This window comes from Talpa occidentalis, unplaced genomic scaffold, assembly GCF_014898055.3.
Source record: "Talpa occidentalis isolate TD23 unplaced genomic scaffold, MPIMG_talOcc4v2.1 talOcc4.5, whole genome shotgun sequence".
In the NCBI taxonomy this organism is placed as follows: domain Eukaryota; kingdom Metazoa; phylum Chordata; class Mammalia; order Eulipotyphla; family Talpidae; genus Talpa; species Talpa occidentalis.
Genome location: NW_023604861.1, coordinates 78,956,833 through 78,983,206, shown reverse-complemented (window position 1 = coordinate 78,983,206; position 26,374 = coordinate 78,956,833). Strand labels below are relative to the sequence as shown.

Sequence of the window (26,374 nt, the reverse complement as noted above, 5' to 3'; positions counted from 1 at the left end):
TCCATTTGGATCTATACCTTATAGCAAACCTTCAAAGATGGCAGTATTCATTTTTAAAAATGCAAAACTCCATCATTTTGATGATGCCAAATGATGAGCTCAACTCATATGCATATATTTTGTTTAATGGCTTCATTTATTTTAAGAACAAAGGGAAACAAGATTTTACAGACGAAAGCTTTTTTTTTCTTCCCATGGCTCCAATGCAACTGGGATTTTAAAAATCTGTAATGTTAACCAATACGTGATAATGGCTGCTCTCCAGAGCCCTATTTTATGACATTTTATGCAGTGGAAACCTATACTGAGTAACTAGCCCCAGAGTATCTGATTTTAGGAAGGCATAATCGGGGTGTCATATGTCTCTTGATTGCCCCAAGTTTCTTTTCTCGAAGGGATACATGTTCAGTAAATTGTTGGTCGTGTAACTGCTGGAGCAATGGGTTAACTCACTAAAGATTTTTATAAATGAGGCAGGAAAGTGCTGTTCATGTAAGTTCAGGGATAAGAAAATAATTGCATAGAACTCTTTTTCCTCTATTCAGAAATCTGCATAGAGGGTTTAATATTTTGTTGAGAATTGAAAAAAGAAATCCCAGCAAGTAACTTCAGTTTAATTCTTCTTGAATTTCTTCTTTTCGTTGGATATCTATGGTGAGACCCAAAATTTCATCAACACCAATTCCCAAAAGAACAAAAGACACACCACCTCAGAAACTTTCTAGTAGCCACTAAAACTTCCCTATTCATTCACAATGTATAGCTAGTTTCATAAAAAAAAGAAGAAAAGGGACATGTGACCCACTAAAAAATCTGGTGAGATGACACAAAGGAAATGTCCACACAGTGCTGTTTTTTTCTTGAGAGCCCTACCTCGAAACTCTAGAATACAACAGATGCCACTTGCCAGCTACACACAGGATGTGGAATGATTACATAGACACTACCTTGGCCCAAGATGGCAGCTGGTGATTAATGGCTGCGTCATCCTTGGCCCTGCTGCAGTTGGGCCTGGGGTCTGATCCTGTCACACAGACCCTTCGTCTGCAGCCAATCATCAGATGTAAGCACATAGGCCCTGTCAGGTTGACATATCATTCCTTCGACAATGTCAGTGAGTATTAATGTTTAATTATCTGTCCTAGAAATGACCCTCGCCTTTATGCACTGTGTAGCGGTGCTGATGGTACTCTGGCAATCCCAAAGACAAGGGCCAAAGAGCCCTCGATAAACCCACTACTGGGAGTTGGCTTTCAAGCATTGTCTTGATATTGCCTTGCAGCGCTGAATAGGAAACTTTAGTTCTTTAGCTACAACGTATTTCAAAAATCAATAGAGACATTTATCTGTCTATCAATCTATCTATTATCTATCTATCTATTACCTATCTCTCTATCCATCTTCCTTTTAGCAAGCTGCTGTGCCAGTCAGTAGTCCTTACTATTCCAACATGAGACTACAAATGAGTCATCGTGTGACTTGCCGATCACACTGAGCCAACTGTTTTTTATGTATGACAATGAGCTGTTCATTATGTGTGGGGTGTCTTTTTATTTCTTGCAGCCAGGTGTATATCATTTACCATCAAACCAAAATGACAATAGTCGTCCCTTCTGGAGCAATGTCAAGATCAATTCAACTTCAACTTGGGAAGCTAAAGGAATCTTTTCAAGCCAGGCATCTCTCCTTCCCACTGTTAAAAATGAGGCCTCTGACAGAGGAATGATTTAAGAAGCATAGCTGAGATAGTTTTTCTTGTTAACCTTTATAGTTGCTTAAATATTCTTCAATATCATGTTCATTTGCTATAGGTAAATTAAAAATCCCCCCTCTCTCTCATATATCATGGCATGAAAAAATTTTATCTCAGCAGACAGCTGCATTTGCATGGTTTTCGTTGAACTCACATTCAAAGGTTATCAATAACAAGTTTGCAAACTTCTCCTACAATCAGCATTGAAAGATAATGTACAGTAATTGCATGATAACTTCCTCCAAAACTGAGATAAAACCTTTAATGTAATCTCAATTTCACCAACCTACATATGATAGTACAAACTTAAGTAGCTCAGATTGGGCTCAATGACTTTGCCCATGATGTTGATTTTTAATGAATGAAAGATGAAATTATTATTCCTATAAGAAAACAATACGAATTTTTTGTTTTGCTTCATTTAAAAAAAATAATAGGTGGATTATAAAATGTATCTACTAAAAGTCAAGGCTGTGCTTGATCACAGTGTGGTATCCAGCACCATTGCTTTATGGAGACTCAACTGCAGTCAGTGTGGAAGTTTTTATTTAGGTCTGCCTACTACATTTCCAACATTTCTACTCTCCTCTACCTCCCAATCCTACTCCTTGGACATTCAGCAGCTCACTTTGCCTCCTGACTACTAAAAGATCTAGAAGAGAACAGCACCCAAGACTCAACCTCTTCTCAATTTCTACATCTCTCTGCCTTCTTCTCCTGGTTCACACTTAATTGCTAAGCTCTTACTCTGAGATGCCATCTCATCATTCTCCCCACTCAACCCCTCTATTGCCAACTCATTCTTGGTTCTTGCTTTTACTCTCAAAGGCCCCTTTCCTATTGTTCAAATAAATAATTAGGCCAGGTATTAATAAATTACAAGTAACATAGTAATAATTCCACAAAGAATAGCTAGATTCTATCCTACACGTAAACATGTTCAAATGTCCCTTCTCTCAAATAAAAAATACGAAGAGAGAACCCTTCTCTTTATGCTTCTGTCCAAACAGTATCCTTAAGTAATTTCCTTAAGAAAGTGCAAAAGTATCTACCTTTGTTACCTCTATTGCAGGATCACCCACAGGCCTCATAACACAACCTCTTTCTCCTCCAAAGGGCCTTAAATGACTCTTTCAAAAGTCACTGGTGATATTCTAATCCTTATACCAGGTCCTTTCCTAGTCCCTCTCCTTCATAAAACTATCAGCGTTTTTCACCTCTGTTTTGAAACTTTGCTCACTCATTTGGTCAATACATATTATCGAGCATCTATAATATGGTTCTGAAGATATGGAGATGAAAGATTAAATCCTGACCTCTAGATAGGGGGTAGCTCATAAATAAACAGTCACCATGATAATTACTATCAGATGGCCATCAAGGTCTATGGGTCTGGCAACAGGGGCCATTTCCTCTCTCCTGGGGAGGATCAGGAGGCTTCCCAAGCAGTGACATTTGAGATAAGATGTGAAGGATGCAGAAGAAAGTGTGAAGCAAGTAGGGGTCATGGAGGTGACAAATTCCCAAGGAAGGAACAGCATATGCAGGTGCACAGAGTACATTCTCCTGTGGGGAACGTAGCCCTTTCCCCTTGGCTGCGGTATGGCATGGAGAGCATATATGGATAGGGTCAGAGAGCCTGGGTGCTCAGTGAGCCAATGTCAGACCTCAAAGTGTCCTTGAATGACAGGCCAAAGATGTTGTATCCCAAGGGCAATAGATATTACAGAATTTTAAGTAGGGGAGAGAACTGACTATATTTTGTGTTTTGGAAAAGTCACTCTAGTGGTGAAATGCAGAATGGTTTATAGAGAATCAATATTAGAGGCAGGGAGGCTATTCAGGCAAAGGGACAAACAGAAGACAATGAAGCAGTGGTAGTGGGACTATATTCGGGGAAGAGATGGAAGAGAGTTTAGGACAGTAAATTGATGGAACTTGGGAATGAACAATTATCTGTGAAGGCAGGAGAGGGAACTTCCCGAGATGACTCCTAGGCTCCTAATTGTAGCTTCTGGGTCCGTAGAGATGCCCTCAACCAACATGACAATGATAGAACAGCAGCCAGTTGCACTTGCTGGATTCTGTTTGGGGGATGGACTCTTTATTTCCTCCAGACAATCTTTAAAAGTAGGCACCACCCAAATTCTACCCTTGACCTCCTCCTTTTCTCTTTCCGCACTCCATGGACCCCTGACTCATTCATATCTCCAGTTTCAGTGGCGGTAACACCAAAGCCTTGTGCCCTCACTACATCCCAGTGATTCTATTTCTAACTACTGGGCCCCCAACAACTCACCTGGCTTTCCCGCCACCACCAGAACCACAAATTCTCCCAAACTTAACTCCTCATCTTCCCCCTAAAACCAGTTCCTCCTTCTGACACACTTCTGCGAGCAAGACTGCTGAGGCTGCTGCCTCTGGACTGCCCGACAGGGCCTCACACTGACTGCTGTGCTGTATCAAATGTCCACTCCCAAGTGGTGATGGGAACAGGACTTGGAGTCAGGCAGCCTTGAGTTCAAACCAACCGCTGCTGGTTACTGTGCTACCTTAGGGGGTTGTTCAATCTCTCTGAACATTGGTTTTCATATCAGTAAAATAGGGACACTAATGGACCTCCCTTTGTGGGAATTCAATGAAAAGAAGCACGAAAGTACTTAGCAGTGGCCACCAAGGTGAGGGTGGGTGGGAGCTGTCTGGGGCAGGTGGAGTATTTATTCACCAGTATTGCTTAGAATTACAGGTAACATGGTGATAATAATAATCAGACTGACTTTTAGTCATTTTATTATTCTTTTCAAAATCTCTACCCACATTGCTCAGAGGAGAGACAGCTTGGGACTCACCTTGGCATGCCTCAGGCACTCAGCTTCGTACGACATGGTACACGCATGCCAGTGACAAAGGCTCCTATTTATGAGATGCAGGTTTCTCTCCAAAACTCCTTCCACCATTCCTTTCCCTTACACTCCACAACCACAACCTTCTTACCTCAACTGTTGTAAATGTCTCCTATTCTCCAATTCTCGCTACAAACTGTACCAGTACTTAGATTTCTGGTCAAAAGTGCTTAGAAAGCTTCAAGCGATGCGGTTGCTTGCACAGAGTAGGTGCACAGAAAGGATTTGAACTCACTTAGGAAAAATTCAGATGGTCCGATTTGAGGATAAGGGTAGATATGACTTAAAGTTTAGCCATCACCAAAGGTGGGGGAAAATAAACACCTTTGAAGGTTGCTTTTCCCTGCGGGGGTGGTGAGATTAAGTCACCACATCATGAAAACCAATCCAGCCATCTCCACACAAAGCAAACAACTTGAGGTATTCCCAGATAGAGGCCCTGTATTCATCCTGCCGCCTGCAAAACCACTCTCTCCAACCACACACACTCTCACTCTTGTTGCAATGCAGGAGTCAGAGCCACAGAGAGCTCACCCATTCAGCGTGAACCACAGCTCTGCTGGGTGATGCTTTTTGAATAATTGTGGCAAAGGTATGACTCAGATGAGGCCAGGCGGACTTCCACCTCAATTCTCATCATCTCTAGTCAACTGTGTATGGAAGGTGATTTCAAGAGCAATAACAAACCATAATTTTAAGCTTCAGGCTATGGAAGTGGTGAGGTCCAGCAGGTTGAAAGTTTGGGCTCTGAGTACTTTTTCTGGTCTCTATTTTACTGTGTATGAACATGTGTGGTAAATATCTTTTCTATTCCACTTCCTTCATTTATAAATGAGGGCTTCATGATTAATTATAAGGCCACATGCAAATGAACTACTTAATAATAATAATTAATAAACTTTATGATCAAACAGGATTCTAGCTCCAAGCCTGATTTTTAAAAATTCAAATGTACTCCGCTTCATGCATGTGTATTTGGCCTTTTTTCCTTGGAAACTCACCCACCATTTACTCAATCACTCTTCTAGACACTGAAGTGATGAATGTTGCTGAGGGCTCGTGGTTTCTGGTCCAATGTGAACACTTTCACGAAGTAAGTCCTGGGCGCCTGTCGTCTTGGTAATTGATGATGTTTTCACTTCAAGGTGTGGGTCTAAAACCCACAGGGCTCAATGGGGGAAGTAAATGAAGTGACTTTCCTACATCTCTTACCCACCACTTCTGATACACATAAATTCATTCCTGCCAGATGTACTTCAATATCATCAAAAGGGGATGGCAATGTGTATTTCTGGCAACAGCTAAAATGATGCCTTAATTTTTATTTTACATTAGCAAATTAAAACATTTGGTTTGTCATTACAATTCTTTGTGAAACTTTGGTCTTTGCTAAATTCACAATGAATTACAAATGCTTGCACTAAAACAAAGAATTACACACCCCCTCTCCACCCACCCCCCCCCACCCTCACTGCCATCCTACCATCCTATGCAAGTCTCTTTTCTTAATTTTGATTTCTAGATCCCACGGCTTCCCTAAGAGAAAGCATGCCGGGGCACACACATACTGTATTTCAAATGGAGATTTTATGTAAGCTTATTTTTATAGTGATTCTGAGAGTAGCTGCTCTGCTTTTTATCTATGCAAACTGGAAATAAAGTAGGCACCCTGCCAGCTCCCTGACAGCAGGCCAGGCCCGGGCTGCCATGGGTGACTCGCACAATGACATCTAAGGGGTCCAGAAAAGAACCCTGACTAATGGCTTTTGGATTCCTTATGACCTTTGATCCTCAGTGACTTAGACCAAAATAAATGACCTAATTTCTAGAAACTACATTCAGCACATGAACTCTAATGAGTGAGAGAATTTACCTGCTAAGCAATGATTAATAGGTATGGGCTACTTATATTAATTCCTTACATCTCAGCCAAACTAAAGAGAAGATACTTTTCAGATGCTCAGTTTTTAAAACAAATTCATCTCCAGGATGCTGTGTAAATTGAGTGTGTCCATGGCAGATAAAGTACACAAGGCAGCAGAAATACTAAAGGATTTCCTGGAGCAGACATAAAGTTGGTGAATGGTACTAAGAACAAAAGCATTTCTCCTCAAACGTATTGTTTCTGCAGTTAGTGATTCCATTATTTTTCTAACTGACAAAGGCCTCCAATGCAGAGGGCCTGAGCAGGAGCCTGGGAGCCAGCACACACACTGCACACACCGTGCCCCCTGCATCATCACCCCTGCCCTGCACATTGTCGCCAGGGCACCAATACAAGGTGAGGGTGAAGGGCAAGACTGTGTCATTCAACCTTCAGAACTACCTCTTCACCCTGACACACAAGTGCGCTATCAACAAGACCAAAAGAAAAAGCCTCTACATCTGTGGAGTCCTCAGTCTATCAGACACTTTCTGTGTATTTGAGAGATGCTATGAAAATGCTTTGATATACATCGAGGCAATGAAACTTCTCTATGATACTACAATGGTGAATACCTGTCATGATGCATTTGTCCCAACCTAGAGATTGTGGATACCAAGAGCAATGTAAATCATGGACTTTGGGTGATAATGATGTGTGGATTCATCGGTTTTAACAAAGAAGCCCTAGTTAGGGGAGCACTGATATGGGGAATGCTATTCATGTATAGGGAGCAGAAAGTATAGGGAAAATCTCTGTATCTCCCCTTCAATTTTGTCATGATCCTAAAGCTGCTTAAAAAATAGCCTTAAAAAAAAAAAAAAAACTTCTTTGCTATTCAAATGAAAGTTCTTATACACAGAAAGAGTATTGGAAGATAGCAAAGGAAAACTGAAACACTTTAGTCTAATTGACATAAAAATAATGGGCTAAGTTGCAAAATGAGAGGGTAAAAAAAGCCTATGCGTAAAAATCAAAAGATGGGGGGACACCATCGTCCATTTATGAGCTGTCACCTTGCCTCTGTTCCTTGAGTCCTTGCTATGCAAAGTGTGGGCTGTGGACACAAAGCATCAGCACCACCGGGAGGAGCAACTCAGCCCCCATCCACTGGATGAGAACCTTCATTTAAAAAAAGATCCCCAGATAATTCGAATGAACACTAAAGCTGAAGAAGCACCACTTTAGAAAATGCAAAAGACTCTTAAATTCTGTAGTCATTTCCATTTTCTGATTTTTCAGAAGGCAGACTTTCATTTTTTAAAGTGCCTCTTTACATCTCAGTTAACTCTCCAAAGGTGCACATTACTAAGTCTCACGATACAGATTCAGAGGAAAGTTGTGAATGTTAATGCCATATTGTATGAAAATTAAAATCAAGAAAGTGTCTTCTACTTAGAACCTACACAAGCATTCTACTTCTCCCCACCACGTCAACCCAGCAATGCTTCCGATGATTTGATTTATCACAATATCACCTTTACATAGTCATTTTTGAAACCATAGGCTGGACCGTGTCTGCTTTGCCACAAGTAAAGAAGGAAGTAGAGTAATTATTGTCTAAATTCACTCAGCATAAGAAGGTAAACAGGGTATTTCAAGGCAGCACAACTCTCTTTCTCAGCAACAAAGGCACCTTCTCCCCAATTACCAGGATCATCACGTCAACCCTCCATGTTATTTTGGAGGATTTTGCAAACCAGCTTGAGTGCCTGCAGCCACTACTCTCGGGTGCACCTGCCTCGCTTCTCTTCTCATGTCCCTGTGTCCAGTAGTCACCCAACCAGGGCTGGGACCGTGTGTTCACTATTTCTCTGGAAGTTGGTAATGGGAACAATGCAGGGAAAGATGAGCACTCTGTGGTGCTACCACAGGCTGGCCTTCTCATTCTCAGAGGTTAATACCCACCACTTAGAACATTAGAACAGCCCTAAAATTCCACATGCTGTGACAGTAAACCGACGAGATGCATTATCCATGTTGGTTCGGATGTAAAATATGCATCCGTCGCCCTGGAGATTAACCAAATTATAAAGCCACATTTGAATGGTATTTTACAGATTTTTTTTCCAGAGCCTCTGCGCCTCTACCCCTTAATTAAATCTAATTTGGTTTCCACATAGAGTGTTATTGAGCAGATTCACTTCACCATCCACGTAAGCTCAATATACATCATCTTCACCTTCCAACTACAGCCTTATGAAGATGTTTCCGTGTGGGAACATTCAAGACTGATTTATGGCACTACTGCAACAACTAAGCAACTAATCTTCCAGTATAAATGTAACACGTACGAACAACCTAACTGAAACATATAAATTCCACATATACTTAAAAATATTATTGTCTGTAATTTAATATAGCAGAATGTTTCTAAGCCTATAACCTTGCATACAGAAGCAGTTCTTCAAGCATTAATACTTAAATGGGTCATAGACACCACATCTGTCATTCTGTCCTGAAGTCTATGAGGCAAAACCAAGACTATGCTGGCCTATTGATTTTTCTAGCATTTGCTTTAATTTACTTAACCATTGAGAAATCCATCAGTACATAAAGGGCAACTGTCCATTACTGCCTCATTTGCAGACATTTCTTCCCCTCGTTTTTGGTAAATATTTCCCTTAAATTGCTATGTGTTTACAGTGTAAAAACGAATTAGGAAAGTGCTCACACCTGTTTCTGTTCAGTAACTGCTGCACTGAGGTATATGTAACGTGCTTAAAGATAGAATAAATATCTAGACATTATTACATCTGTGTGCAAAGGGTGGTAAATTAGATCCTAATTACATTAACAGGGATTCTGCCTCCCAGCTTAAATTTTACATGAGCACTCTGCAAAAATCCAAAAGCTCTGCTGTGGTTTCTTTATGAGCTGGTGATTACAGCTACTTCCTATGCGGTCACTAAATATTCTGTTTACAAATAAATGAAGAAGCTTTGAGCCAACTTGCCAGGGTAATAATCTATTTTTTTTCTCCCCCTCCCTCTTCCCAACAAACCCTCGCCACATATGCATGGCAACAATCAGGAGCCCTGGCTTCATCTAATTACTCCATCACATAATTTCACAAATTGCCTTGTCACTGGGGAGCCAAGTGCAAAACACGCTCACAGTGGGATTTCAGGCAGCAGCTTTCATTTACTACTCATTCCTTGTTAAATTAAACACGAAAACACCAGTTGTGTGAAAGAAGTCAAAAAGAATGCCTACAAATGAGCCAGACAAGTGTATCTCCTATTTACCATTTCACCAAATACACTCTTGGCAACAGGCATCTAGAACAGGAGGATCCCTCTGGCTGGCCCATTCTCATTTCCACGTTGCTGCTGCAAGAGACCCCATGCCAAAGGCCAGGAACGCATGGGTTTCTTTAGAAAGAACAGTTCGCCATGCAGCAACAGGAAGCAGGGGTAAAATGTAACACAACGGGAGTCTCAAGCCTCTCTACCCTGTACCCTTCCTGCTGTATGAAACGCCTGACCCTGACCCACACACGAGAACCTGTACTTCTAGTAGATGAATGATGCTGAGCTCTTTGAAGGCATAAACAGTGCACCATATTTCTATTTTGGCTAGAAAGAAGGCATCAGATTCCACTCATCTTTAAAAGTTCTCCAACAGGAAGATCATCAATCAAGTTCATACAGTATTAGATGTTTTCCTTTTAAGTATTAATGCCTTGCATGTTTCTGAAACACATCAAGATAAATGCTCGCCCATCCTACTCCGGATGTGGGTGGAAGAAAAAGAGTGTACGGTGGGTGACATGACTAGAGGGAGTGAACCTGAGGTTACACCCCTGGAAGCTGACATTTTTATATCAACAACTAAGCACAGGCACTGGTAATTAAAGGTATTGCTTTGTAGCTCTGGAGCCAGCAGGGTCAGGTACCGTTTTACATCACAAACCAGTCCTTTATGCGTGTAGATTTGCCAGCATTATCTGCACAGGGAGAAGGAGACATTAACAGCAGCTGTCTCTCTGCTTTTACACTGAAAATTCTATTCATACAGACAGGTGGAGTAATTTAAAAGCCAATGTGGTACAATTTCGATGTGACTAATGTCACTGCCTACTAAAATGCCACCATTACCACTGTTTATGGAAACATTACTAAAATTACATTTTATTCATAAGAATTTTAGGATTCTGGTTATTACTAGCTTTAAAACGATCAGACCTCAGTGTCATACCCCAGAGCAGTGACTTAATTCTCCAGGGTTTAGCAGCCTTCTTTGCGGAGAAACGACAGTGGGATTGTAGTTTCAAGAGTAATCGGGGCTGCATAAGCAGTTTCCTCTATCTCCATAAAGCAAATTAAAGACATAGCTCTTTGGCGCCCTGGACACGTGACAGGCAAAGATCTTCAAGGAGCTAAATTCTGTGTTCGAAGGTTTAGTTAGGATTTGCATGAGCCAGGATTCCTCACCCCCAAACCACTATCAGACATTGTTAGCAACAGACAAGGGAAGAGATTTAAATATTTCTATAAAGAGGGAGGGAGAGAGTTAATGTTCAGTATCTGAAATTCTAACAATGCATAAATTATTACAATTACACAAAATATCAATAGCTGTGGCTATGCCTTTTCATGGCCAGATTTGTCTGGAAAAAGAATCTAGAGAGGAAAGGGCCATCCTTGACCTTTAGGTGCCAATAACACCAGGCTGCATTATAAAGTCTTATGCCAAACCCTCTGGCTCATATTTTTTATTTAAAAAACACTAATTAGCTCCTTCATGGAATGAGATTATAATTATACCTTTGAACTGCCACAACACAATTCAATTTGCTCTGTGTTTGAGAGGCAACGTGGTGGAAAGCACATGGAAATTTAAGTCAGGAAGATTCTGGTTTCAGCTCAGCCAGTTCCTAATTTTTGACCTTGAGCAAAATCATTAACTTCCCTCAATTTCATTTTTGTCATCCTGTCTACCTCACAGGATTGTCTAAGATTCCGGTGCACGTGAAAACATTAAGCTACAAAGCACCGAAGAGATACAGATTTTAATTTTATTTAGTCTTTTAGTCAAATTTTTCTATAAGATGACCCCATGTCAAAAGGCAAGCAATTACTAGATCTTTTTGAAAACATGATGAAAGTAACATTGTATTAGCAGAAGATAACCTCATTTCTTTTTAAAAGTGAAATAAAATCATTTTTGTGAAGTTTCTCCTCCAAGAAGTTTGGAAAATGTTTTTTTAAAAAAATAATAGATAGGAATTATTCCTAAATGTCTATAAACCACAATAGAAATGATCTCTATTCATTGATCTTTCTTAGGATCACACCTCCTGGCTTCTGGATGTCCCAGAACTTTCTAGAATACCAAATTCTCAGAGGTCATTTGTGTCATGAGAGAAGTTAATGTGAGAACAGATAAAATCAGACCATAGAATGTTAATTGAAAGCAAAAACACCTAGAAAACTAAGTTCATATATGTTGTCTTTTTTTTTTTTAAAGGGGTAATATCACCAAGACATTCAAATTCAAGTCGTTTTTTAAGTCAAATCAAAGGTCTCTATTTCAGAATAATTTGAATATTATAAAACCAAGTAATTTGTGTCTAATTTCAATAACCACTAACTTATGATATTTGCATTTATACCATCAAGTTATGTGAGGTTTATCTTCTCTCTATAGTGTTCAAAAATAGAGCAATTCCTTGGGACCCACGCTCACTGGGCTATAATTTGCTGAGTGAAGACAATTTGCAATGGCCAGAAAAAAGAACAAAAAAGTCTTTAAAATGTTAGAAAATTGCCTGTTGTAACTTTCAGCTACTCTCTTTTGCTCTCAGAGGCATTCTATAGGGCCCCCCACAAGAAACAAGTGCCTTCTCTGAGTTCCTGAGGGCTCCCTCCTGCCCTTGACACATTGAGGTATCATGTCCATTGACATGAGCCACTTTACCAGGCTCAGGACTTCGCAGATGGAGAGACAAGCAGTTCTGAAGCGCCAGCACCCTGGTCAGGGTGATGTGAAGCTAGACAACCCCTACTGTTATCATTGTGGAGTCACAACAAAGTAACTTTTGCAACCTCATGGCATCCAGTGCACCACAGGTAAGTCATGAGGGTTTCATGACACGAGCAACAGTTCGTTGCAATGTGGGCTCCTCCCTCTGGTTGCCCTCTGGCAAGCAGTAGAGAGAGAAAAATCAGAGCTCTAAGCATAGCTATTTAGAGGATTAAAAGAAGTAAAATGCATCAGTGTTCCCTACCAAGATTGGTACAGATGGCAGGGGTTCAAAGAGATTCATTCCACGGAAAAGTATCCAAGTACAGAGATAGGAACACACAGTCACACATCCACAAGAAAGAATGGAGATATTATGGGGTGTTTCCTGTTAAGTCAAACGGTATCCTAAATTCCACAACATACAGATTTACTTCCATTGGCAAAACAACGAACCAACCAAACCAAATTGGAATCCTTTCTAAAACAAAACCATCTGATTTTCCTTTGGTCAGATCTTCATACTTTAAAGCAAGATACCTTCACTAGAAATCTTAAATGTTGAGAAAGTAAAAAGTCAAGTTTATATTAAATAAAATTCCTAAGATTTAAAAAATACACTCACACATATCTATATGGTGCTCCAGTTTTAATGTGAAAGATAAATTGGGAAGGAGCACTCACTGAGTTTGATATTTTATCTTCAAAAATATATCATCACTAGGAGGAATCAAAAGAAGACATGATACTGATATATGCTTTGAAGTACAAATGGCTGGCTAGTGTTCAAACAGTTATGTGCATCAGCAGCCATCATCTTAATAAATCGTGCTTATATGGGCACTTTTGTTTTTAATCTAATCCTTTATTTAATTAACCTGATTAAGAGTGCATCAGAAAACCAAACTGTAGTGTACTTGAACTTAGCTTTGGAAACAAAAGGAAAATTTTAGAGTAATCCAACAAATTTCTAGTCAAACTCTATTCAAGTCCCTTATATAAGGCACCCATCATCAGTGAACTAAACAACAAACCATATGACCGAGCACAAAAATCTCAATCGCATCCCTAAAATAACACAGAACCCCAGTGAGCGCTCTTGCTTTAAGTCCTATGGATAAATGGATAATTTTAAAGGTGAACTTTTGTTTTTGCTTTTGATTATCCCTGTATCCCCACCCCATGGCTCCTCATCAACAGACTGCAATTATCCCAGGTCAGAGGTGCACAAGTTTGAGTGGGGAAGAGAGGCCAGGGCAAAGGGAAGGAGGTGTGTGGAAGCCTGGGAGAGAGCTCCGCCAGGTCACTAATGGCCTCTGGGGCAACAACTTGGAGAACAGGCTGATGCTTCGCCTTTGATCTTCTAATTCACAATGATCATTAGTATTAACTCTGATTCTTCTGGGTGAAGAATTCCAGCTGTAGCCTTTTCAGTTTACCTGACCTAAGAAAATTCATCACCCATCCCATTAGGATTTCAATAACCAGCTAAGAATAAGAAAAAGGCAGTTTGTCCCAGAATCTAAAAACCACTCTGCTTCATTGCTTCATTATTAGGGCAGAGTTTCTATGCTGTATATCACAGAAGAATTAGGGCATTCCAGTAGTTCCCCTAAGTAATTAAATAATCTATTCCATTTTTCTCCTGAGACAAATGATCCCCAATTGAGCAAATAATAGTCAGGGTCCTATCTAATCAAAGTTGGAATTTGCTATCTCCAGAGTAGCAGATATCTTTTAAAATTAAGATATGGGACCTTGTCATTCAAGCCTGGTTTAGTTTCAGCAAAGTCTTACTCTGACATCATCATTTAAAGCCTGTGAAAGTAATGACAACTACACATAAGGGGAAAAGTGGTAACTGTAAAGATATTCTTCCTATTGATTTAAGAGAGTTCATGTTTAATATGGTACATGGAGATCTGAAAGGAAATAACTCTAAGTTCTTCATACTTCATACTTCTTAAGATATTTCCTATATTATTTTTTTCGGACATGTTTTCTAAAAAAGAAAAACGTCTAAATTGCTTGGTGGACCTGTAAAATTCTCAGTTTCTTGTTAAAATTAGATAATTTGGTAAAAGAAAGATATGGAGAGAAAATGTGGCTTTCTGTGAGCTATATCCCTATCTGAATTTAATAATGTGTCTGAAGAAAACATGTAGTGAAGACAGAGTCAAAATTTGCTGTTAACTCCACAAACTACCTCTCTCGGCTCAGGCACAAGGGCATGAGGACAGTCGTAAAACTAGTTATGGGAGGAACTGACGTCCCCAAAAACTTTGCATTACCCTGATTGACATTTCAGGCAAGAGCCGGAGAAAGGATTTTCCCGTCCACCACCTTAGGACTGATGGTAACTGAGGGACGCTTGATGATAAGGGACAGTAAGAAGAGTCACTGTTAAAACTGGCACAGTAGAGAGGTGAGGAATAGAAAGAAAAACAGAAATGTGAGTAGTGAAACAAATTAGAAGTCCTCTGTCTTATCTACCTTTTGACATTTCACTCACCTTGAGCAACAGAATGTGTTATTTGTATACCAATTATGAGAGCTTTTTCGTTGTAATAAGTCAAAATATTTAGAGGGTAATTCTCCCAACATTGCAAGCAGAGAGATGGAGGCACTAAGATGTCGCTAGCAGATCTTGTTACCAAAAGCAAAACCAATGAAACAACATCTGTCTCTTCTAGTGTATTCAATCCCCAATCCAATTCCATTCACTCTACCCTTTGAGTGGCGGACCCGCAGGGCACTTTTCATCTAATAGTGTTTCTATGGAAACGCCATTCTCAACCCGGGAGATTCTAAAACCCCTCACATTGGTTGCATTCACATTGAGAGGAAAGTTTAATAAATCAGAAATAAGACATAAATTTGACCATATACACACAAATATTTTCCAAGCTAGAAGTTCACCCCAAAAAGGAAGGAAGAAAAGAAGGGAGAATAGGAGGGAAGGAGGGTGGGGGGTGGGAGGCAGGGAGGAAGATAGCAAAATATGTGAATCTGACTTAGAGACAATTATTGTCTCTATGGGAAGGTTTAACTCAATGGGATCCTCATGATCAGTGAAAGGATAGGGAATCCAATGTGTTCAAATGACTTTCAGGATCCCCTCCCCTGCTGGCCAATGCCAAGTGTGTCACCCCTTGAGAAGGGTTTCTTCACTTGAATCTGCAGGTATGCATTTTAACAAAATCTCCATTCTCCCTAACTTTCAGGGGTCTAGGGACACACAAAAGCTCCACATTGGAAAATACAACATTGCATCTTTTAAATGAGAACCATATTGACTGTTTTTCTATTTAGATTATATTTCAAAACATAATATCTTAAAGTAGGAAAAAAAAAAAGGACCCTTGATTTTGACCTTAAACATCCTATTTATTCCTCCTCCTCTTCAGTAGGCAAGCTCAGATCTTTGTAACACTGTGTAGCAAAAAAACCATAGTGTGCAAACACATCTAGCTTAAACATTATGGCTAGTAGGTTTTATTTATAGTTGGAATAACACCCACAAGAAGAAGGTAAGGAGGGGCTCCTCAGGTGGCGCAGCGGTTAAGCGCTGGGTTGCGAAGCTGCCCGCAGCCTCTACAGCACCGGTTCGATCCCCGGCCACCGGGCGAGGGTCCCACATGGTGCGCAGACCTCTCCTACTGCCAGCTGCTCCCTTCAGCAGTACTTTGTCCATCTGCCTGCTCTGCTCTCCCCTCTGACTCTGGTGAATTCTTTCACCCTCCCGCGCTTCTGACTGTACCCAGTGCTTATATAAATAAATAAATAAAATCTTTTAAAAAAAGGAGGTAAGGAAAAAAAAAACCCTGACATGACATATGCCCCTGAACTGACTGGACTAGAGAGAGACTCAATTACAAATATTAAGTATTTTTATTGTTTGCAACAATTTTTCTTCAGGCAAAAACAAGCATTTCTATTAATAAATGCTTTTATTTTCTTTCTAATTCTCTCTTATTGTCTAAATAAGTTCAGTCATTCTTTTCAATTGCAGCGAATAGTCTCTTTTTAAGCGACCTCTATTTATCAAAATTGGCAAATACTCAACTAAGTCTAAGTTGGAAATTTACATCACTGAAATCTCCTTTTACCCATAATCACCAAAGTTTAAAACCTGTTTCCCTTTTCTTTTATTGTTTTCCTTATACACAAGTATGTCCAGTTCAGCTTGCTAGAGACTGTGAGTTCTTAAGAATGAAGCTTTAGTTCTCTCTTTGGAGTAGTAAAATATGCTACTGATTAAGTCTACCTGTGGATAACTACAGAACTGCACATTTTTCTGATGCAGCTGGGGTGCAAATCCAGAAAGGGTTTTTTTTTTTTAAATTCAGGGCCCATTCCACTCTTCTAACACACAAATGGTTGAATACCCTTTCAAAGGCAGATTTTTTAAACTGAATAAAAGCCCAATGAAAAGAATGACCTATTTATTTGTAAAAGAAAAAAATAGCAATTTGCTTTCAAAAAGGTGTGTGAGACCTTATAATATGCCTTTTGGTATTTAAAAGATTAGTTTTTACATTTTGCTAATAAATTGTTATTACTATTGTTTTAATTAGCCAGAGTTTCCATTGCTCTTTTATGTCTATCAAGCTTTCAGAAAGGGTTTTCCAGACAAGTTGCATTTATCACAGAGCAATAATGTGATCACTTAACATTGGCACAGTCTTCCAAATGAATTGTACATCCCTGAAGACCTCACAAGAAAAACTTGAAATAAAGTCACAGACGTAGATGTCAGTAGTTACTCACATTTGGACAATCAACAAAACTCTCTAAACTCTTATTTTTTTCCATAGATTTTATTATAATCAACTCTTGACTACAAATATTACCTACGCAGTCCTGGCATTTCTTCAAGAGGTCTAACAGAACAAGAGTAGGGTGTTTCTTGTAACAGGAGATCTATTTGCTCTTGCAGTTAGAAAAGAGGGAGGGGATGCTTTCCCATTGAGGGAAGGAGAGGGGGAGAAAATTTAAATCTACCCCTTAACTTTGCTATATTCAGATGATGTTAAAAGAGCATTTGCTGTTCAGAGACCATTATGATTATTAATACATTTGTACGAGCTTCTGGCATTAGAATGGGGAGGGAGGTGGAAATATCCCAATAGAAACCATGAGGCAACTTCTATGAGCATTCATAGAAAGCCAGGGAGATGTGGCCAAAGGGGTTTCCCCTTCTACAGAAGTGCTACAAACCAGCACAGCCCCAAAAATGAGGAAATGAGCCGGTCCTCAAGAAATCAGGCAGTTGATGAATAATTTCTATTTCTGTTGTCCCAATTACATATGGACCACATAAAATATTTCAATACAGGCAACATCCGTGCTGGCTGCTAAAAAGTTTTTTTTTTTTATTTCTTTTCTTTTAAGAAGATAATATAGCTCTCTGCAAGGGTCTTCACAAGGACACGACCTAGAAAACCAGGAAATCTGGTAGATGAATAAAAGAATTTGCTTCTGCCTCTCCTGATTCTGTCTAAACCAATATTTGATTATATTTTATTCAGGGGCACCTCAGCTTCGAGTAAAGCCTGAGCTCCTTTGCCGATTGAGATGAAGGCTGAGGAAATCTATTCATTTTTTTCTATTAGTATAGGACATAGAAATAGTTTGGTGGAGACTTGAGGGTTGACATGTTTTGTCCCCTCTCCCCACCTACCTCCCCACTGTAGGTTAGCTCTGGTGATGAAATATCAGCATGGCTGCACCAGTTCTTTTGACCAATTGTCATTTCTTATCTCCTGATCACACTGTTTTTCATGCTAAAAGCCTTCTAGACCCTACTCTTCCTCTCCCCCTCAGTAATGGTTGATAACACTCAATAGTAACTGGCACAAGGCAGACCTCAAGCTCTCTCTACCTATGCAACAAGTGTCAGCTAAGCAATGGTACTCAGATCAGATTTTAGGTAAACTTAATAGGATGCTAGAATAAGTGGAACAATCAAAATCTTCGATGCATCAATCCCTAACTTTGATTCAAAAGCTATCAACATATCCTACTTACTGTTTGGAATCATGATGGGAAGAAAAGAAGGGAGGAAGCTATTTTTATTTTCAGTTACTCCTGCTGCTCTCCGTTTTAATTTTATTCACTGAGATTAGAAAATCTGAATTTATACCCTGGAGTGTTATTGGAGGCACAGCCTCTATCCAGAGGAAGAGGACCAATGTAGCCTTCCATGTTCCCTGCAGGTATCCCTGGATCAGTGTGACTCAAAGAGGAACATGGCTTTGAATGTGGACATCAGGCTTAAGTGTCAACAGGTATGGACACTTTTGTGACAACACAGAATTAACTTTGATATTTAAGAAAAATAAGTGACTTTAACAAGAACAAACTGTGTTAGTTAAAATAGTTAAAATAAAAGGTTTGCTCCTGCTATTAAAAAAAAAAGCCAAGTTTTTTTAATATTCATTCATCTTAGCTTAGACTACAACTGGTCTAAATTCACCTCTTTATCCCTAATATTGAAAGTCCCTTTGGTCAACAATTTTTCTGATTTTTAAAGTGTCATTTTACCCATAATTTTTCACTTCGTCTTTTTCCATAGATGTCATTAAATCAGTATGCACTTATAGAAATATCCACCAAAATATTATGATTATAAATATTTTGAACATGAAATTCATTCAGAACAATAACCAAACAAAACAAATCCCTCAGTGGCATAAAGCCCCAAATCTCCAGTTTCTCACATCTCCAGGAGAATTCCTGCAGTGAAAACAGCAATACTCACACAGACAATATAAACTGTTACTCTGCTTGAAAAGTCACAAGGGACTACACAGGAAGAGCTGACTCTATATTGCTGTTTTCCTTTACAGTTCTAAATACAGGGACAACTTTCACTGTGCAGCTCTGACTCAGATGAACATTTTGTAATGGAAGCCAGTGCATTCAAACCACTTAAAAGCAAATTATGTGAGCATCTTGCCATTGCAACAAGATTTAAATTTCGCAGACTGTTCGCTATAAAGGTCCAGTAAAGCATTAGAAGAAATTAAGTCCTTCTCTCTGGGGTTTGTCTTATTTTCTTCTTAGTGGGAGCTGTGTCTAAGTACTTAAGAGTCACACTGAGAGAAGCGACATCATTAACATACATACTTCAGATCACAAGTGTACATGAACTCCTAAACCTTATAACTTCGAAAGTTAACAAAATTGCAATAGCGAACTTCAAATAAAACTCCTCATTTGGGGTAGTATCTCGGAAACAAGTGCTAATACTTTTGCAAAAACTGTGGGAACACAGCGATTTAAGAAATATTCCAAGTCCAGAGGGATCATTTTTCTCTAGCAAAACGGGTTCATTGTCCATATTTAGTGTACATATGTCATTTAGAATCCACTTACTGTTAGATGCTGGAACAGCCACGCCCTCATGATATTTGTGGCTACTTTGGGAAAGATGCCACGCTTTTTGTGACGCTTTTTGTCCTTATCTGGATCATCATCGTCACCTGTGCTGGGGGAAGCTACACTGTTGTCCAAGCCATCACCTGCAAACATAGTGAATCAAATTTTGACTGATGCTACCTTGACATGCTTTATTCAAATAGAATGCCTTTGGATATAAACAAAACCAAAAGAGCAATAAAATGATTAATCGTTTATTTGGTACTCTTTTTTTCAAGACAAAGAGAAAGAACAAGGCCTAAGCTCAAAAGTAGTCAAGTCTAAGGAACTTCTTCCAAGAACAGTGTGAAAGGTCAAAGGGAATGGAGGGAAATATCCAATCCCTTAGCAGCTTTGTTGCCATGGTAATCATTCCCCTGTGTACAGCTGAGACATGTGAAGGGTAACTGACTGGGGCATTAAATATGGCGGCAGCCTTTAGCATTGTTGCTGTCCGGCTTGGGTCTTCACATCCCACAAAACCACGTAAAGTCACTGACGTCAGTTTGTGAGAAGATACATGGAATATATCAACTATTTCCATGAGTGATCTATCTTAAGACCAGTTAAAGTTGGCCATGGAAATGTAGATAATCCATCATATAAGCAAGCAGTTTGGCATCAGAATGCTTTGAGTATGTAAGTTTTCCTGTCATAAAGAGTATCAAGTTTTGTGAGGGAAAAAACTGGAATAGTTTTAAATTAGAAAACCATTACTATTGAAATCAAATAAAGTAATGCTAAATAAAAGTTAATGGTCAAATGGAATTATATTACACTAATTCAGGCAGTGTCTAAAAAATTTCTTCTAGTCCAAATTTTTATCACTGAAAAGTCATCTCCTTACACGTGGCTGTATTTCGAATCCTGTTTTTCCACTGGTTTTTGTATAACATTTAAGTTGCTGTTTTCTAGAAATTTCTTTGGCTCTGTGTACACAATAAAACAAACAAAAAAAAATGTAGTATTCCTTTTACAATTCCATAGTTAATAAGGAAAAAAAGAAATTTCAGCCTATATAGTCACACTGTCCAAAACAAACCATGTGGTACAAATGGAAAGTAAATACTTTGTGTTTGGGCACAAAAGTCAACAGGGGAAACAATGAACTAAACCTGCTGCACTAAAAGTAACTTAGGTTCTGTCTAAGATGATTCTCCACCTGGCGTCCCAGCTCTCTGTGGAAGCTACTGGCCTTTAGAAAGGAACAGGCTGATCTGGGCTCAGATGAGCTACAGCAGCAAAGCCTAGCAATGAGGTGACAAACAGACCTGAGAGCACCGCCACTGGGTAATGCCTGGAGAGCCATGGAGAACAGCTCATGCAGTCCAAAGAGTCACACAAGTTTCCCAGTGACTGTACACTGGAAATAGCCTCAGATTCAATTACTTTGCTCTCTGAAATTCTGTATTTCTTATTTTTGTTGCCCAAATATGTTACACATAGAAAGAATTCTTTATCTTGATTTCAGTTATTTCAGTCTCATCCACTGCAATTAATCAATTATTCTTAACAGTTGCCTCCGGAGACACCCCTCCACCTCTAAAATAAGAAAATGTCTCCTAAATTGCCTCGACTTACACTGAGTTCAAATTTAAAAACTTTGCCAAGTGAGGATCTAACGTCACCATTTTGGCTATGGCAGCAAAAACCACAAAACTGACAAAACTTTTGGAGAACTTTTCTGAATTGAATTTTTATTCATTTAAAATCTATCATTTGACTGTATTTTAAATCCCACATGTTGGGTCTGGGTTCTCAATGAAAAAGAGCATGAGGATCTACAATTCCAAAGCCTTTTCTGAATCAATGAAGAAAATGCTCCCTTCCTGTTGAGTAACAGGCCCAAGGCCCCTCAGCCAGGCAGAACTGGACCCCCACATCCCTAAATCAGTGCTCAGTTCACCCCACAAACTATTTGCATGACTAAGTGTTTGATAAGAAGTCCCCTCGGATTTGCCTAATAAATTCTCTGAAAGTCCAGTATTTAAAGAGGCTTCTTATTCAGGGGAGCAGTTCACCATATAAAATAACAATTCATTAAAGAAACATGAGAAAAGCAAACAGCTCCACAGCCATTTAAAATTTCAATGGGCTAATCCACTCTCAATATGCAAAAGGTAACCCAGGAAAAGAAACATATTACTTGTCCATTGATTAAAAATGAAAAGCTTCTAACCTAAGGACAGTTTTTCACCACCTCTCCATGATTGTTTTCCACCTTAAAAAAAAATAGCCTTTCTATCCACCTCCAAACCCCTTCAGATTAATTTAGCAGGCAATGCCTAGTGCCTGCCTAGAAGAGAATTCATTGATAATTTATGGAAATATCTACTATAATCCAGAGGAGATGACTTTTTTCCAGCTTTGTGCATCAATAGATAATCAAGGCCTTAAAGCAGCCTTAGCTTCCCATTACCTCAGGCAAAAGAATTCCTGAAAGCGTGCCTTGAGGGCACCTGAATTATATACTCCATTAGGAGAGGAAGGCTTTCTGCATTCCATGTGTAACACTCACCAGAACCTTTCCTGTTTATTTCTGCTGTACGAAAGCAGAAGCATTAGGAACAGAATTTTTTTAAGTGAAGACTTATGTAGATACAATGGAGAAACCTTTCAAGCCGGAGCCAGATCACCCCCTTCAGTCCCTGGCAGTGACCTCTCCCGAATAAAAGGTTTCTATTACATCATTAGCTCAAGCCAAAAACAGCCTTGGCTTAATGCACAGTTTGTTCTTCCTACTGTTTTTAGGCAAATACAGCTACTTTACTCCCATCTGGGAGGGAAATTACACTGCTGGGTTGTAATCTAAGACAAGATTTTCATTGGAAGCAAATGCTTTCAATCCAGTGTAAATACTGGTGCATGTTCAGAAAAGCCTAAAACAATAAACCCTGCTCCTTCCCGACACAAGTTAGCGAAATGGAGAAGATGGGGATGGAGAAGAGCATAATAAAACAGACTATTCTAAAAGCAAACACTTTCATAGATTTTAATAAATTGTTTAACCTCTTCCACTTTCTAAAATTGAAAATTGATCTCGAAACGTCTCAACCTCAGAGGAGAGTCTAAATGGTCAATTGTACCTTTAGCATTTCCATTCACTCTGCAATTTGATACAGTCACCTCTCTGTGGTCCCTGGAGGATTTATTTCCTTCTTTTTATTTTTAAGATCACTAAACAAACTTGGAGAACGCCGGCTGGCCACACGGCAGCGGGCAGCAGCTCTGAACCACATTTGTAAAATGTCAGCAGTGACTTCATTCCTGGAGCTGACTTCTCCTGCCGCCAAGTGAAGGCAAACTGAAAAGGTGGAAATAATCATAAAAATGATGCTAGTCCATAAACAAGCTTACAGCCTCATTAGGATAGCAGTAGGCTCCAGTGGGTGATTTATGCTCGTTTTGCTGATGCTATGAGGAAATGCCATAGGGCGACTTTAGCCAATTGCTAATGGTTTCTGACAGCTTCTTAGCAACTAGTGCAAGCAACGTTGTGGCGTTTGCTAGTGACAGAAACCGAAAATGTCATATTATCTGCCCATGTGTCATGAAGTCCATGTGGCAATTAACTAGCGGGCCAGAGTCTGAAGGGCCAGAGGCTCCTGAAAATGGCCTTTGGCTATGCAGAGGCAGCCGAGGGGGCTGAGCTTGTCCACTGCACATATGCAACGTTCTAATGCAGAAATCCGCTTCCTTGCAACTTCCCGGCTCTGATGAGATCGGCCACTCAGATCCTTTCTTTTCCCTTCACTGACGTGAAACTCTAGGCTCCTCTCTCTAGGCACTGGCTCTGGTGTTATCAGAAGACTGTAGAGCGATCTGCTTTGATGTGATTATCCGAATGGCTACTTAATTGGCAATACCTGGTGCTGTGCTTTTTGGATGTTGGATTCCAAGGTGGCTAGCGCTTTTCCTGCTCTCTCACAAATTAGTCTGAAAGGATTTAAGATCACTGAAGCAGACTAGTGGCCTGTCAGATTGCTAGGAGCAGAGAAACTCTGCGCACAACAAGGCACTATTTAAAAAACACCAGGCTTCTAACAAGCAGGGGGAGAATCTTGGCCACACTTTTCAGTTTCCGAGCTATCAAAACCATGCACTATATGTCAAACTGTCAAACCTTTCAGCGTGGGCCATTTGCCCTTTCAAATAATATTTAAGAATTGTTTTTACAAAATTTTATAGGCCATGGTCTGGTGAAAGAGGCCAACCAACAAAGAAAGGAATTTGTACTACAATTCGTCTATGGACAATTTCTTGTGAGACCTGGGCCTGTCCCTGCGGAGCAAGGCAGGTGACCTGTGGCAGCTCCCAGGCTGTCAGAGAGCTCAGATTTCAAACACGCTCAACTCAAACATCCCGAGTCGCCTATTTAAGCATGCCCAGGCATTTAGACTGTGCTATCTCGTGCCTTTCAAGGCAGGATAAAGCGGCATTTATCGTATTCAGGCCATTCAATGGGTCAGACTGACCGTGTCAGCAGGGGCTCCTCTCCGACAGGTCAAAGCCCTGCTCCTGGTTCTTTTTCTCTCCCTACTAACTCCCTCTCTCCCCCAGGGCTGCCATTCCCAAGAACCTAGTCTGAGTGGAGCAAAAACAAAACCCACCAAAAGGGACTAAGATTTACATCACAACTGATCGGAACTTCTGGTGTCAGTGGGCCAGCAGGTATCAATGAAATGGGTTGTCTGTCAGAGGCTCTTTCTGTCATGGAGGCCAAACTCCTAATTAGGGATATGAACTTTCAACTGCTAGGGCAAATGAAAGCGTAAAGCTATAGACCCTTTCATTTTGCTAGAAGTCAAGCTGGAAGCCACCCTAGCTTCAAGATCATCCCATTTACAATTTTGGGTTGGACTCCCGAGTCTCAAGTCAGGTCCTCTCCTTAATCTTTTACTTTTTCCTCTTTAAGTGTTTTGGCTTAGAGGATTTGTCCCCCAGACATGCCTAGATTTAAAAATCCAAGCCATTTACAATCATCTTTCTTGTCTGTTTCCTCATGTAACACATACATGTGAGAGAGAATGTGGCATACCCCCCTCCCCTAAATAGCACGTAGAACATTCCTGCCTCTCTTGGCTTCTGGTGCTAACATCCCACCAGTATGGGGGCTGAGTATCCTCGAAGGGGGCTATCTGGATATAGCCGATATCCAGGTTGTTTGTGAAAAAAACCCTAAAACTATTCAAAACCTACTTCTCTAGATCATGACTATGTCTACTTAGCCAGAACTCAGATGGGATAATGTTTCTGTGTTGTGTTAAGAGGATAAATGGTAAAAATTATAGACAACCCTTTCTCAGGAACCAGCTAGAATACTTCAGAGGTTTTAAGGAGGTGTTTTGTCTTCATTTAGAATGTGTAATAGCTGCCAGAATGATTTTTCTAAAACATGTATCTGATCATATTAGCCTGGCACTTAAAATACTTCTGTGGCTACCCTTTGCCTGCAGGAGAAAGGTCACACTTTCTAGCCTGGCACGGAAGGCCTGTCGTCATCACTCTCCCTGGTGTGTTTCCAGCTGGTATTCTGCAGAGTCCTGATGTGCACTGGCACTCACACCCCACCCCCGAACCTGAGCCTACGTGATGTTCTCAGCACACACACACACACACACACACACACACACACTGCTCTCCAGCCTCCTCCTGTCTCCCTGTGCAGGCCCCTCTCCCTGTTGCATCTTTCCCTTCCCCCGCCCCTCCCAACAAGTGTGGAAAACTCCTTGGTGACCTTTGAGACCCAGTTTAACTGCCATCTCCTATAAGAAATATTTGGTGGATTCTAGCAGATTAGTGACACCACTCCCCAATTCTGACTGATTTTTCTTACATTCCTCCATCCAAACACATCACACTCTGTTAGGATTGATGATTTCTATACACATCCCCACAATCTGATTACAGAATATGTGAAAGTGACAACAGGGTGGTGTTCACCTCTAAGACTCTCTAACTTCAGTGTGTTACATTGGCATAAAGGGTACAGACTTGGATGTAAAGGGTACAGACTTATCAATTGCTTATGAAATGAATGAGTGTTTTAATTTCCAATGGTTACAATGCTTTGTGATGCATACCTAAATTTACTCCTGAAAAATAATCACCAACAAAACACAATAAATTATAAGAAAACATAAAAGAACATATTCTCCAAAGCTTAGAAATTTCCTTGGAATCTAAGTTCATCTTGGACAAAAGCTAGACTAACAGCGAAAGCATCTGAGCTCTTTATAATGTTTGCCATTTGCCATAAGCCTTCAGAAATACACCCCTACTTTCTGCAATTATAATTTAAAACTAAAATTTCTTGCTGTGTGTGCATATTTCCTGAGTTTAAAAAATGAAGTGAAAGCTATCTGTCTTCTTCTGTATTTCTCCCAATGAATTAATTATGGTACA

The 26,374-nt window shown here is 40.0% G+C and overlaps 1 protein-coding gene across 1 annotated transcript in view; it reads right to left on the bottom strand.

Annotated features, from left to right (window-relative positions):
- The window catches only part of MEIS1 (Meis homeobox 1), a 131,362-nt gene that overhangs the window by 37,882 nt on the left and 67,106 nt on the right, over positions 1-26,374 (bottom strand). Inside the window, exon 8 of the mRNA XM_037527506.2 lies at positions 19,928-20,073. Within this exon, the coding sequence (XP_037383403.1) occupies positions 19,928-20,073 (146 nt within the window). The remainder of the gene's footprint in view (positions 1-19,927; positions 20,074-26,374) is intronic.